This window comes from Chiloscyllium plagiosum, unplaced genomic scaffold (assembly GCF_037043375.1).
Source record: "Chiloscyllium plagiosum isolate Xiang-an unplaced genomic scaffold, Cpla_swu_hap1 HiC_scaffold_13, whole genome shotgun sequence".
NCBI lineage: Eukaryota > Metazoa > Chordata > Chondrichthyes > Orectolobiformes > Hemiscylliidae > Chiloscyllium > Chiloscyllium plagiosum.
Genome location: NW_028270151.1, coordinates 6844782 through 6860106, shown reverse-complemented (window position 1 = coordinate 6860106; position 15325 = coordinate 6844782). Strand labels below are relative to the sequence as shown.

The 15325-nt window shown below is 40.2% G+C and overlaps 1 protein-coding gene across 5 annotated transcripts in view; it reads left to right on the top strand.

The window, feature by feature from the left end:
- Window positions 1-15325, top strand: part of xrn1 (5'-3' exoribonuclease 1) — a 129591-nt gene that overhangs the window by 107728 nt on the left and 6538 nt on the right. For 4 of the 5 annotated variants that reach the window (XM_043702782.2, XM_043702784.2, XM_087993309.1 and 1 more), the window contains 5 exons: window positions 320-488; window positions 6256-6419; window positions 12295-12408; window positions 12560-12671; window positions 13437-13594. In XM_043702782.2, the coding sequence (XP_043558717.2) occupies window positions 320-488; window positions 6256-6419; window positions 12295-12408; window positions 12560-12671; window positions 13437-13594 (717 nt within the window). Of the gene's footprint in view, window positions 1-319; window positions 489-6255; window positions 6420-12294; window positions 12453-12559; window positions 12672-13436; window positions 13595-15325 lie in introns of those variants that run through there. The other variant, XM_087993310.1, reaches the window with a different exon arrangement.

Here is a 15325-nt window from a genome sequence, read left to right as displayed (position 1 = left end):
CCACTCCCCTTTCATTGTATAAGTGTTTAATTAAAAAAAACACCTGAAAGCCCTTTTCCTTGATGGTTGCCTTAGGCAGTATCTGTTAGCCATAATCAGTGACCTAAATCCAGACAAAGCAGAACCTCTGCCTTTTACAACCCCTTTTGTAAAAAACCAAGGACAACATAACCTTGTTAAAGGAGCAGCATTGTCACATATTCAATTAATAATTTGGATGTTTTCTTCGCATCTTGATTTTATGGATGCAGGAGAAACTATGTAGAATCGATTCATTTTTTTCTCATCAATGTAATAAATATTTTAATTTTTCTCTTAGAAAGGAACACAGATGTTGAAGGAAATTCTGAAGATCGATGGTGCAAGTGCAGCTCCTCAGAAAGAAACAAATATATCCTCCAATATTAAGCAAGAGAGCTCTCAGATGTCCACTGCCCTTCGTGAGAAACCAGGATACACCCCACATCAACGTCCAGTGAAAAAACTTGGTAAGTAATACATCCCATTTGAAATGACTGTGTGCTGGACACATTTTTTAGTTTCATTCTACCAAAGACCAAACACATATATAAATTATGTGGTCTTTTTTGGTAATTACAAAACTACTGCAGAATTACCAGTAACTCCCAAAGATGTGTGTGAATTTGATTCCCTGTCTCAATTTACATTCAAAAGTTTTTGCTTGGCAGTGGGAAATCCTGGATCAGTGGTGCTGGAAGAGCACAGCAATTCAGGCAGCATCCGAGGACAGGCAAAATCGACGTTTCGGGCAAAAGCCCTTCTTCCCACTTTGCCATCCATCTATACAAACCACTGTACCCTTGTACTTTTGAAGTGATGATTGAAAGCTCTGCTGTGAAATATATCAGGAGTAGGAATGGGTGGAATTTATGTTGGATAAATGCAAGGTATTACACTTGGGTAAAACATACAAGGGCAGGACTTCTTCAATTAAAAGTTGGGCCCTAGCTAGTGTTGTAGAACAGAGAGACGTGGGGATTCAGGTATATAATTCTTTGAAGTTTGCCTCACACAGACAAGATGGTTAAGAAGGCATTTAGCACGCGTACATTGCTCAGATCTTTGAGTATAGGAACTGGGACATTATGTTGAGATTGTACAGGACATTGATGAGGCCACTTCTGGAGCACTATGTCCAGTTTGGTTGCCCTGTTAGAGAAAGAATATTATTAAGCTGGAGAAGATTGGGAAAAGATTTACCATGATGCTGCTGGGATGGAGGATTTGAGGTATAAGAAGAGGCTGGATAGGCTGGGACTTTTTTTCACTAGGGTGCATTAAGTTGAGGGGTGACCCGCGAGAACTTAATAAAATCTTGAGAGATATCGTTAGGTGAATGGCAGGTAACTTTATCCCAAGGGTGGCGATTTCAAGGCAATGGGGCATATTTTTAAGTTGAGAGGAGAAAAGTTTTAAAAAGACTAGGAGCAGTTTTTTTACACTGAGTAGTTCATGTATGTGTTTTAAAAAAATTCTCAAGGTCAAGGACCAGGCTCGCAGGAAAGTAGTCTGACACAGAACAAACAGCCAAGAGGCGAGTCTGCTAGAATATAGTTTTATTCCCCGCAGTGTCCCCACAACCAGTCTCGTACTTACAACGGGTCTGGTTTATACTCACTCTACGTGTTACCAAAACTGGGAGCCGTCAGTTCTTGTAGAGCGGTTGCCAACAACCCACGCTCGGCGGTTAAACGTAACCCCGGAGCAGACTCACCGAACTGGAGACTTCTCCAGCTGATATACCCTTTTCCAGATATAAACATTCATGTGAACAGCAGAGCAAGGCTAAAAAACACATTCCATTCTGGTTACATACAGATAAGAAGATTCACACGGGAAGGTGTATAACAAGATTCACACGGGACTAAGCGACACCTTCCATTTTCGGTTAGATTCACACATGTATTGGGACACAATTTTAACCCTTTCACCACATTCCACTGCTTGGCCCAATACATGTGTTGCATAATGATTCACACATGTATTGGGACATAATTTTACACCACAGTATGGAATAAACTTTCAGAGGAAGTAGTGGATATGGATACAGTTACAATGTTTAAAAGATATTTAGATACTGAATACGAAATGTTTGGAGAGGTATGAGCTAAGCACAGGCAGATGGGACTCGCTTAGTTTGGGATTATGGTCAGAATGGATTGGATGGACCGAAGGTCTGTTTCTGTGCTGTAGGATCTATGACTCTATCGTTTGTAGACCATTTATGCCTATCTATTATTAACTAGTTCCAGGGTTATATTGAATTTGTTGCATATACCTACAATCATGAGGAGTGGATGACAATGTGAAAGTAATTTTATCATCAGTGACCAAGATAATATAGTGTTAAGTAATCAAGCATGAAATAATCAGGAGAGTCTGCCACCTGACCCCCACTCCCCCCCCCCCCCCCCCCCCTTCCCGTCTCCCCATCCCTCACCCCTCTTCTTTCCTTTGCAGTTGCGCGCTTTCTCTCCCCCACTCTCTCTTTCCTTCTCTCTCACACACCCCCGCCCTCGCCGCTTTCACGCTCTCTCATGCAACATAGAACAGTACAGGCCCTTCAACCTCTTATCCTTTTCTAAGATCAGACCAATCTATATACCCTTCATTGTACTATCTTCCATGTGCCTATCCAAGAATCGCTTAAATGTCCCTAATGTATCTGACTCTACTACCATCGCTGGCAGTGCATTCCACACACCCACCAGTCTGTCTGTAAAGAACCTGCCTTTGATATCTCTCCCTCCCCCCCTCCCCCCAAAAACGTTCCTCCAATTATCTTAAAATTATGCCCCCTCATAACAGACATTCCCACCATGGGAAAAAGGTCTCTGTTTATCCACATTACTTATGCCTCATCATCTTGTACACCTCTCTTAAGTCACCTCTCATCCTCCTTTGCCCTAACGAGAAAGGCCTCACCTCCCTCAACCTTTCTTCATAAGACATGCCCTCCAGTCCAGGCAGCACTCCTGGTAAATCTCCTCTGTACCTGTCTAAAGCTGCCACATCTTTCCTATAATGAGGCAACTAAAACTGAACACAATATTCCAAGTATGGTCAAACCAGGGCTGTATAGACCTGCAGCATAACCTCGGGGCTGTTAAACTCAATGCCCCGTTAATGAAAGCCAACATAGCATTATGCCTTCTTAACAACCCTATCAACTTGGGGGCAAGCTTGAGGGATCTATGGACATGGACCCCAAGATCCCTCTGTTCCTCCAGACTGCCAAGAATCTTGTATTCAGCATTCAAATTCAACCTTCCAAAATTAATCACTCTGCATTTCTCCAGGTTGAACTCCATCTGCCACTTATCAGCTCAGTTCTGCATCCTGTCAATGTCCCGTTGCAACCTACAACAGCCCTCCACACTATCCACAACTCCACCAACCTTCATATCATCAGGAAACTTACTAGCCAGCTCTTCCACTTCCTCATCCAAGTCATTTATAAAAATCACAAAGAGCAGTGGTCCCAGAATCGATCCCTACGGAACACCACTGATCACCAAGGTCCAGGCTGAATATTTTCCATCTACCACTATCCTCTGTCTTTCTATGGGCAGCCAATTCTGCATCCAGACAGTCAGGTTTCCCTGTATCCCAGGCCTGCTTACTTTCTGATTGAGCCTACCACGGGGAACCTTATCAAACACTTAGTTAAAATCTGTGTACACCACGTCCACTGCTATACCTTCTCGCACTCTCCCCGCCACCACCTCACGTTGCCTATATTTCTCTCCTGCTCTCGTGCTGTCTTACTCTCTCTCCTGCTGTCTCGCTATTGCACTCTCTTTCTCCCGCACTCTGGCATGCTTTCTCTCTTGTGCCGTCTCTCCGGCTCTCGCGCTCTCCCTCCCGCTAGCTCTTCTCTCCCGATCTCGCTAGCTCTTCTCTCCTGCTCCCGCTGTCTCCTGCTCCCATTCCTGCCTTCTCCCTCTCCCCTAAATGCATGTGTGCACTTTGTGCAGTTTGGCAATGTTTATGCGGGTAACTTGATGACAGTAAATGATAACAGGCTTTGAAAATGCAGGAATTGTTATCAGATTAAATTTATTCTTATCTTACAACCATCCTCATGCATGCATTTCAAACAGGCATCACAGTGAGACATGATAATCCGTCCAGTTCACCCTGCCACCAATAACAGAAAACTGGGTGAGAGGGTGGAATGTGAGCAGGATGCAGGGATTGTAACTTCATTGTAACTTGGGCAAGTTGAGTGATTATGGATAATGAGTAGATAATGTGGATAAATGTGAGGTAGCAAAAATAGGAGTATGGATTTTTATCTGAATGCCAACAGATTGGGAGAGGGAGAAATGCAACAAAATCTTGACATCCTTGTTCACCCGTCACTGAAAGGATGTGTGCAGCAGCTTGTAAAGAAGGCAAATGGCATTTTGGCCTTCACAGCTAGACTGTTTAACTGCAGGAGCAGGGATCTCTTACTGTAATTGTACAGAGCCTTGGTGAGATCACACCTGGAGTATTATCTGCAGTTTGTCTCCTTATCTGAGGGAGGATGTTCTGATGATGGAAGGCGTGCAATTAACGTTTACCAGACTGATTCCTGGGCTGAAAAATGTGTTACTGGAAAAGCGCAGCAGGTCAGGCAGCATCCAAGGAGCAGGAGAATCGACATTTAGGGCATAAGCCCTTCTTCAGGAATCTTCAAGAAGGGCTTATGCCCGAAACGTCGATTCTCCTGTTCCTTGGATGCTGCCTGACCTGCTGCGCTTTTCCAGCAACACATTTTGCAGCTCTGATCTCCAGCATCTGCACTCCTCACTTTCTCCTAGTTGGTTCCTGGGATGCCTGGACTGCTGTAGGAAGAGGGACTGGATCAGTTAGGACTATATTCACTAGAGTTTAGAAGAATGAGGGGTAGGGGGAGGTGTCTCACAGAAACCTACAAAATTCCAGCAAGGCAAGACCAGGTAAATGCAGGATGAATGTTCCCAATAACTAGGGAGCCCAGAACCAGGGGTTGCAGTCTTAAAGATACGGGGTTAGCAATTTAGGAGTGAGAGGAAGAGAAATTTCTTCACCCAGAGAGTGGTGAGCCAGTGGAATTCTCGACCACCGAAAGCAATTGGTACCAAAACATTGAATATTTTCAGAAAGGATTTACATATAATTTTTGGGGCTAAAGTGATTAAAGGGTATGAGAAGAAAGCACGAAGAGGTTACTGACTTGGATAGTCAGCCATGATCATATTGAATGGTGGAGCAGGCCCAAAGGACTGAATTGCCATTTCTCCTATTATCTGTTTCATTATATTTCTATTGGTGCCATGAGGCAAATTCTTGCCACAGATCATGTGCCTTATTCAATCTTTTAATTATCTAAAGAACTATTTTGCAAAGTTTCTGTTACCCAGAAAGGTTAATTGAGTAAATCTCATGTCTTCCAGTTTAACTGTTGTCACAAATATGCAATAGTTAAGATTCTTGTGGCACAGTGGTAGTGTCCTAGCCCCTGGACCAAGAAACCGGAGTTCAAATCCCATCTGTTCCAGAGGTGTGTAATAACATCTCTGTCCAGGTTGTTTTGAGAAAATAGGTTAACTTAAACAAGAGTAACTACTCATACTGGAAATCAATTATCAATGATTTGACATCAATTTATGTTCAGTTTATTATGAGTGTTTTTGTCAAGTTGAGTTTGTTGAATTACTGAAATCAATAACAAAGACAGAAGTTGTTCATCACTAACACTTTTGATGTTCTTCAAATCAAAGCTCGTCCTTTTATCCCACTGGCATATCATTAAAAAGTAAGTTATTTTTAAAAAGGAATGGTGGCTCAGTGGTTAGCACTGCTGCCTCACAGCACCAGGGTCCCAGGTTCAATTCCAGCCTTGGGTGACTGTCTGTGTGGAGTTTGCACATTCTTCCCATGTCTGTGTGGGTTTTCCCCAGGTGCACCAGTTTCTTCCCACAGTCCAAAGATGAATTGGCGATAGTGTTAGGTGCATTAGTCAGAGGTAAATAGGTTTGGGTGGGTTACTGTTCGGAGGGTCGGTGTGGACTGGTTGGGCCGAAGGGCCTGCTTCCACACTGTAGGGAATCTAATCTAAAAAAACTTTAATTGTAAGTAACTATAGTATTAGATTCGATGTGTGTACAGTGTTGGATTTTATATTCAATTCCTATTGTTGGCAAAATTCTTATCTCTGTCTCTGTGGAAAATAGCTTAAACTGTATCTTGTCTTTTATTCCCTAGCTGCACAAATGAACAAACCTCACGGTTTGCAGAGTGGAGAACTGTCAGGGCATTATCAAGGACGACAGCAACCTCCTTTATCCACTTCAGTGTCCGAGTTGATCACCATTTGTGCTAGAATTGGTCTACCACATCCAGATTTCAGCTTCATCAAGAGCCCACAGGTTGGAACAAATGTGAATTTACGATTTACCAATCGGCTACAGTCTTGTGAATCGGAAAGCAACTTGCAAAAAAAGACAGACCCCGATTTCCAAATGTCTCACTTAGGAGCAATAGTGGTGACAAATGCAATCCCACATAGGTGTATTAATATTGATTTTAAACATCTGACATGAGCATTTCTTCATACTTCCAAATGGCTATTTTATATTATCCTGCACTGTGTTCCAACTTGCATACAATTCGAGTTGTAAATGGACGCGAGAATGGAATCTGTTCACAATGCAGGGACTACCTGTGTTCTTTTACTGATCAAAGGTGAAGCTCATGATCAGTTCACTATTTCAAGTTTTACCCTTTGAATTGAATTGGCAGGTGCTAAAGAATTTCTTGTTGCATTTCTTACCAGTACTAAAACATTGTTATGGTAATTAAGATCGAATTGGCAGGCAAACATTTGTCCAAATCACTGCTATTCAAGGACACATTATTTTAATGATCTTTATAAATCTATTCACAATCATGATTTATTCCACAGTAAAATCAATTGCTCATAGAATTCCAGTTTGAACTGTGTAAACAAATGTTGAATTTATCTGTGTTATCTCATTTTAGCGAGTTCCATTCTTGTTAATGTTGATACTGATGCTGCCTCTGTTGATCGGAGCTCCTGGATTGTCATCAGCTAGTCCATTGCAAGGCAGTTAGGATTTCAGCCAATTTTACTTATGGTAAATAGGCTAGTAAATCAGTCTGGTAAAACAGACATTTTGGAAACTTTACAACTTTCAACTTTTTAAGAAATGTGTTTATTGAAGTTTTTAACAGTCCGGTGGACATAAGGCATAAGAAATTGGTGCAGCTGTCAGCTGTTTGGTGCCTCAGTCCTGCTTTGCCATTCAAAATGATCATGGCTGATCTGCCCCAGACCTCAACTATTCTTTCACACCAGCTCAGGATAGCGATGAACTCAGCTGTTGTTTCAAAAATCTATTACCCTTCTCTTTAAATACTTTTCGGTAATTTAGTCTCCACCATTCTCTTGTGATAGAGAATTTCAGACATTCTTGACTTTATGGGTGAAGTAGTTTATTTGCATTTCAGTTTTAAATGTCCTTTATTCTGTAACTGTGTCCTGTAGTTTTGAGATTACCCCCCTCCCGTGAAACTGTCTTCTCAATATCTACCCTGTCATCCCCCCCTCAGAAAGGATATTTAGCTTCAAATCTTACGTGTATTTCCGGATTTCTGCTGTCCATAAGATTGGCCAAGGTTCAAATCTATGCTGCAAATAATTTATTATCCTTAATTATGCAAAATGTATTTTCTCATGAGAATTTGTCAGTAAAAGAACGTTTTGTTATTTTGGATTTTTTTAACATCAGAAATTAGCTTGCATTTATACAGCACCTTTTAGAACTTCAGGATAATCTGAGGTGCTTTACAGGCAATAGAATGTGTTTCAAACATTGTAATGTTAGAAAATATCAGCAATTTACACACAATTCAGTCCCATAAATCGTGACGAGCTAAGTGACTGAAAATCTCTCTGTCGGATATTTGTCGAAGGATAAATTATAGCCAGGACACCAGGGGAATTAATTCCCCATGTTCTTCTTTGAGTGTCTGGATTCATTCATGTCCACTTGAGAGTATTTCACTTCTCATCTGAAAAACAGCACCTCCAAAAATGTAGCACCTCCACAACACTGCACTGAAATGTCAGCCTTGATGATATGCCAAAGTCTTTGGAATTGTACCAGAATTCTGTTTTTGACCTAAATGAGTGTGTTACCACTGGCCCATTTTGAAATCTAGTAATGTATGTAAGTGCGCCATCTGAATTAAAGCCAAAGTTGCTGACTAGGTGGCGCTACTAGGCAATTTGATGAATTTAATTATTTTCATTGATTGTTATCAACTTAGGCTTAGATTGTGTTTATAAAAAGATTTTAAGCAATGAAGGATATTTGCAGATATTTAAATTACTCTGCATTCAAGTACTTTAGAATGTTGATCAAGTGTAGCCTGTGATGTGATTATGTAGTCCATGGTCCACGTATTCTAAGTAGAGTGTCATTTTAGTTTTAAAATTAAATTTGAACTGTGGAAAATGGGATTCAGGAGCAGTTGAAGCAGATGGTAATGTGTTACACTTAAAAGGTTGGGGTCATGTTGCTTTAAGAGGTGAACAATCAGAAAGGTAGGATCAGAAACAGTAAGTGGGTTTGCTCAGCTAAAGACATACTGTCTACATTGGATTGTTATTCGTGCAAGCAGTGTGTGTGTTTGGGTAGTGATTGTAATGAGGTCAGCCAGGTGGACCTCATAGAATATGAGTTCCCTGATTGGGGCTGTAATTCCATTCCAATCAGGGAGCCCTGGCTGACAAGTATAAAGAGACTTGTCAGAAATTCTGTTTACAGTGAGAGCTGACTCTGAGACAGCTGGGTCAGTGTCAAGGACATCTACATGTAAATAAAGGGTGACTCAGTGATGGGATACCAACTCTGTGGAGTTATTTTACTTTGCTTTGAGAGTTAAAATTAAAAAACTCAGTGAACTCTTAAAGGCAAAAAGACTCAATTATTTTATCAAATCAAAGAAATTGTAAGTAAATGAGAGCAGGCTGTGTTGTCGTTGTGCTGGGCAGAGGTGAGGTGGGTTTCTCTGGTTTTAGTGATCTGGGTTTGTATTTGTTGGAACAGATTATTAACAATTTAAACTGGAAATCTGGTGCAAAGAAATGGGCTTCAAGCACAATGAATGTTGCTGTTAGCAGACCCCAGTGCAGAATTAAAATCGTTTGGTGTCAACAAGATTTGGTAATCCTTTTAGATTAGATTGCCTCCAATGTAGAAACAGGCCCTTCGGCCCAACAGGTCCACAGCGATCCTTCGAAGACTATCCTACCCAGACCCATTTCCCTCTGACTAATGCACCTAACACAATGGGCAATTTAGCATGGCCAATTCACCTGACCTGCACAACTTTGGACTGTGGGAGGAAACTGGTGCACCCAGAGGAAACCCATGCAGACATGGGGAAAATATGCAAACTCCACACAGACAGTTACCCGAGGCTGGAATCAAACCTGGGATCCTAGTGCTGTGAGGCAGCAGTGCTAACTACTGAGCCACCGTGCCAACCTTATCCATATTGTCATTCACATCTAGGTGGGAATTGTTTTGATTGGTCAATTCAACCATGGGAATTTGGAAAATAGAAATAGGTGTTGCTGTTTGGCCTATCAAACCTTTTCCACCATTCAACAACATCATGATTCATCCTCTACCTCATTGCCATACTCCTCTCTCATGTAATCCTCTAGTTTCCCACTGATCTTTGCCACTTTGTGTGCATTAACTTTCAATATGATACCCTCCTTTAATTCCTTAGTTATCCATGGCTGATTATCCTTTTCCTACAGTCCTTCCCTTTGGCTGGGATATACTTCTGTTGAGCACTGAAAAATCACTTTGAAAATCCTCCTCTGTTCCTCAGTTATCCCATCATGTAGTCTTTGCTCTCAGTCTACCTTAGCCAACTCCTCTCTCATCCCATTGTAGTCTCCTTTGTTTAAGAACAAGAGACTGGTAATGGATTTTACCTTCTCACCCTCCATCTCTATTTGAAATTCAGCCATAATGAAATCGCTCCTCCCTGACTATAAGATCATTAATTATTCTTGTCTCATTACACAGGACCAGATCTAGGGTTGCTTGTTCCTTTATAGGCTCTATTGCGTACTGTTCAAGGAAACTATCGTCGATATATTATATGAATTTCTCCTCAAGGATGCCTTGACTAACATGGTTTGACCAGTCAATATGTCGATTAAAATCCCCCATAAAAAGTGCTGTTCCATTTTAGCATGCTTTAGTTATTTCTTTGTTTTTTGCCTACCACACTGTGTTATTATTTGCTGACCTATAGACTGTCTTTCAGTGAGTATTTCCCTTTACCATTTGCAATTTCTACCCTCATTGGTTCAACCTTTTTCTCCATAGAATCTATATCATCTGTCAATACTGCCCTGAGGTCAGGCTTAAATATCAGAGCTAAGCCACCTCCCTTTCCTTCCTGTCTCTCCTTCCAAATAGTCTGATACCCCTGGATATTTAACTCCCAGTAGTTAAATGCAACTATATTTCTGTAATGGCCACTAAATCATACTCATTCATGATGATTTGTGTCATAAATTTGTTTACCTTGTTTCGAAAGCTGCAAACATTCAGATAAAGTGCCCTTATGTCAGGTTTAATACCTTCCTTTTTGATTCTTAACACCTCCACCAGAAGAACCTTTATTTAAAAACATGCTCACTTTTTCTGTCACTACCTAGTTTCCACTCATCTTAGTGCTACATTGCTCAGTTGTTCTTACTTTTTATTTACAATCTCGATTCTCTTTTTCCTTAAGCCCTCACCCACTCTCGCTAACTCAGAGCCTCCCCTTGGATTTCCATCCACCTGCCAACCTAGTTTAAAGTCCACCCAACAGCTAGCAAAGCCATCTGCAAGAATATTGGCCCTGTCCCTCTTGAACAGATCCCACCTTCCCCAGAAATGGTCCCAATTATTCGTTACAATGAGAAAGAACGTGATTTTGGAGATGCCGGTGTTGGACTGGGGTGTACAAAGTTAAAAATCAAACAACACCAGGTTATAGTCCAACAGGTTTATTTGGAAGCACTAGCATTTGGAGCGTTGCTCCTTCATCAGGTGGTTGAAGATGGAGCTTCCAGATAAACCTGTTGGACGATAACCTGGTGTTGTGTGATATTAACAATGAAAAGGATCGTTCTTTTATGACAAATGGCAATGGTTATGTAGTTCCCATAAAGTCAGTTTTTGAAATTCCAGATACTTACTGAATTCAAATGTAACCTTCTGCCATGATGGGATTTGAATCCCAGTACATAAGTTTGGCGTTCTGGATTGTGAGTCCACCTCCCCTTAAGGTGTTTCCAATAGCAGAATGGAAGTGGGTGCTGATCTGTACTGCACAGCTGTTACTTAAGAATAGTGATGAAGACTTGCTTGTTGGATCAATGTATTTGAAGTATTAATTTTAACTGTTATATGCTTTAAGCTATATTTCAGCCTGGGGAGGATGTATCAAAGGAGTAAATATTATTTTAAATAATTGCTAAATACAGCAATTAATGATTATGGATGTTGAGCAAAATAATTCACAATAAGAGATTTGAAAAATTTGTTCAAATACCACTAATAATAAACTACTCGCTCCTCAATAATGCTGTATGATCCTGATATCTCTAGTGGCTAACTGATACGGTGCATCGTGGTAGAGTTGCTGAATATTTGGAGAGACCATACTTTTTAATGGTTGTGGAAGGTAATAATCCTTTCTTTGGAACATATGGTTTGCTACAATAATAGACAAAATAATTTATTTTATGCGGTAAATTGGAAGAGAAAACTTATTGTTCATAAAAAAAATGCAGATTCTTCCATTGAAGTAGCACCGATATTGAAATAATTTCAGCTAGTGGGAATTAGATATTCTTAAGAGTCAGCAGGTCTGGCAGCGTCTGTAGAGAACAATAGAATTAACATTTTAAATTCAGTGACAGTTCACCAGGACGTTGCTGGACAGTTTTTCTCTCTACAGATGCTGCCAGACCTGCTGAGTTTCTCCAGCACTTTGTGTTTATATTTCAGATCTCTCGCATCTACAATTCTTTGTTTTATTTACTCTTAAGAGCACATTTTATGTTTTTATCTGGTTATTCTAGTTATCTTTTTTCATCTTATGTTTACAAAATGCCTCTTTATAATTGCAACCATTTATCCACTATTACATACACAATTCAACCACTGGTTGCTAATAAAATGCTCTTGTTTTCTCTAGGGCCTGACTGTTTGTCAAGTAAAGTTAGCAAATGGTTTGCTTGTGCACGGACCTCAATGCCATTCAGACAGTGAAGCACAGGAAAAGGCTGCAGCGTTTGCATTACAGCGATTGGTACAAACAACATCCTTTGCTATTTTCAACATGCTAATATGGCAGTTAAGATTTCAGCTTACTTAATCTAGTGTTTTACAAAGAAACATACCTGTTGCTATCTCATTTCAGTTGCGGTATTTATTTGCTATTTTAACTTCTGCTCATACAGCATGCCACGGGACAAAATGTTCCCCTCCCTCCAAATATGTTTTCCGGTTATCAACCAGTTACAGGAGCTGTACCACCACCTGTCATTCCACCATCCTTTGGTCAGACCCCTGGTAAGAAATATCTGATAATTAAAATCTTAGCATACATTAATAATTGTAGCTTTTCCATTTCAGTTTTGAGTAACCTGTGGTACAGAAGTAGTGAGGTATTGATGTCTTTGTTTTAGGAAAATGTTAAGTAGGCCCTAGAAATTTATGAAATAATGCAAAAAGAACTTTTGTTAATATCCACTTATGTCTACATGTACTCCTTAGCATTGCTATTTTCTTGAGTTTTGGGGTACTTTAGCACAGGCAACATCATTCAGTTTCTGTTGTTTTTCCATGTTTGCCATGACTACTATATTGAAATTTTGATGTTGTGTTTAGTAAATTATTGAATTAGAAATGTAATTTAACAACAAATTTTGTATTACTTTTTATAAATATCTTGTTCCAAGTAAAGCTGTTATCCAAAATGGTTAAGGATAGTTTAATACCATAATAGTCACTGGGTGCAGGTTGGTCTTGTCTCCCATGTAACTTTGCTGAGGTTGTGCTATCGCTCTGGAAAAATGTCAATTTATGTTTTAATAACATCCAAGGAATGAGGTTAAAATTTGAAAGCAACAGACCAAACATAGCAAGCAGAGAAAGGTATGGAAATGAAACTCAGCATGTCAAATCACTCAAGAGTGAGAAATTGCATGAAATGGAAATTGGAACTATTAAAAATTAAAGTTATAAATGAATATAAGAAGATGGGAACAGTCCATTTTTAAAACATTCCCAAATGTGAAATAATCTTATAATATTTGAATGTCTTTCAATCCTCAGGCGGTATGATGTCCACAGCTCCTAATGGATATGGTCCTATGCCTTGGACAACTTTGATTCCTCCCCCACTGTACAATAGCTTTCAGATCCCATATTCAGGAAACATCTGTCCTGGAGGAGTGCTTATTGGTACTCACAATCAATTTGTGCCTTTGCAGGTAGGTTTCCATGGCATTTGTGTTAAAAATGTGTTCCCTGCCATTGAGAATAACTGAAGCAAGAGGTGTTTTGAAATATGAAACAGATCACAGACGAAGACATAGTGTCTTGCTTGATATCCAAACAATGTCTTGATAAGTCATCTTGTTGTATTTGTGTACTCAAGTGCAGATAAAATCCCAACTTACATAACATGACGCCTCATTTTGGGAGGAACATTAATCGCATAGTCCTGCAGATCATAGGTTTATTCTTTCATTAGAGAGCGAGAGAGATGACTGGGTGGTGGTCTAACCTGAGGTCAGCACACCTCAGGCCAGAGGAGATGTTGAACAGGAAAATCCTTCATTGTAACCTCAGCCAGTGCAGGAATTGATCCCATGATGTTGGCATCACTCTGCATCACAAACCAGCCATCCAACCATCTGAACTAATTATTGGCGTTGAATTAGTTGTGTTTAAATCCTCAGCTGGTGGGAATGGAGCAATCTGTTGATTGGCTACTTTTTTAAACTGATGCCCATTTGGTTTCTGTTGCGTTAGGGTGTGGGGAATAAACATTCCATCAAGTCTCAGAACTCTCATTGCATGGTGCTTTAAATGTTTTTTAAAATCCAAGAACATTTATTAATGTAATCCCTCTTATCAAATACTTCAACTTGCAGAAATTTGCAGTGTTCATTGGACAAGGCAACCAATCTATGAACAAAAAGCAGATAAACATCTACAGTTCTTTTCATGGTATTTTAGGGAACAACATTAACCAGAATACCGGAACAACACTCTTCTTGAAATAATGCTTTAAGGTTCTTTAGTGTTCACTTGAGCAAGTAGACAGGATACTATTTTAATATTTCAGACACACAACACATTTTTTTTTAATCCTGCACTGAATTTTCAGCTTAGATTTTATGTTTAAGGCCTAGGAAATGTAATTCCATGGGTAGGGTAAATAGGCCAAGTCTTTTCACTGGGGTCGGGGAGTCCAGAACTAGAGGGCATAGGTTTAGGGTGAGAGGGGAAAGACGTAAAAGAGACCTAAAGGGCAACTTTTTCACACACAAGGTGGTACGGATATGGAATGAGTTGCCGGAGGAAGTGGTGGAGGCTGGTACAATTGCAACATTTAAGAGGCATTTGGATTGGTATATGAATAGGAAGGGTTTGGAGGGATATGGGCCAGGTGCTGGGAGGTGGGACTAGATTGGGTTGGGATATCTGGTCAGCATGGACGGATTGGACAGAAGGGTCTGTTTCCATACTGTACAGATCTATGACTCTATATATAAAAATTCTTGAGGTATGAAGTGCTTCTTTTCTGGGAACGAAGAGAAGACATTTGTTGGTTCAGTAATGTCATTCTTATTTCAGACTCTGAGGTTTGAGTTTAAGCTCTCCTCCATCCTGAAGGTAAAAGATAATTAGAAGTGGGAGTAACCCATATGACCTCTTGAACCTGCTCCTGTATTCCTGGCTAATGCTTGGTCTGAACTCCATTTTCCCTCCTGTCCACCCCTCCATGCCCCTTGATTCCCCAAAAAGACCAAAAATTTGTCCTTCAAAGTTGATATTTCAGTGCAGTACTGAGTAAATGCCGCAATGTAATTGGTGACAGTCGTTGGGTTAAGGACTTCTATGTATGGTTGTAAAAGACTTGTGGCAAAGAAGAGCATATTAGATCTTCCAGTGACTTGAATAATAATTATCTCTCAGATAACACAACTAAAACA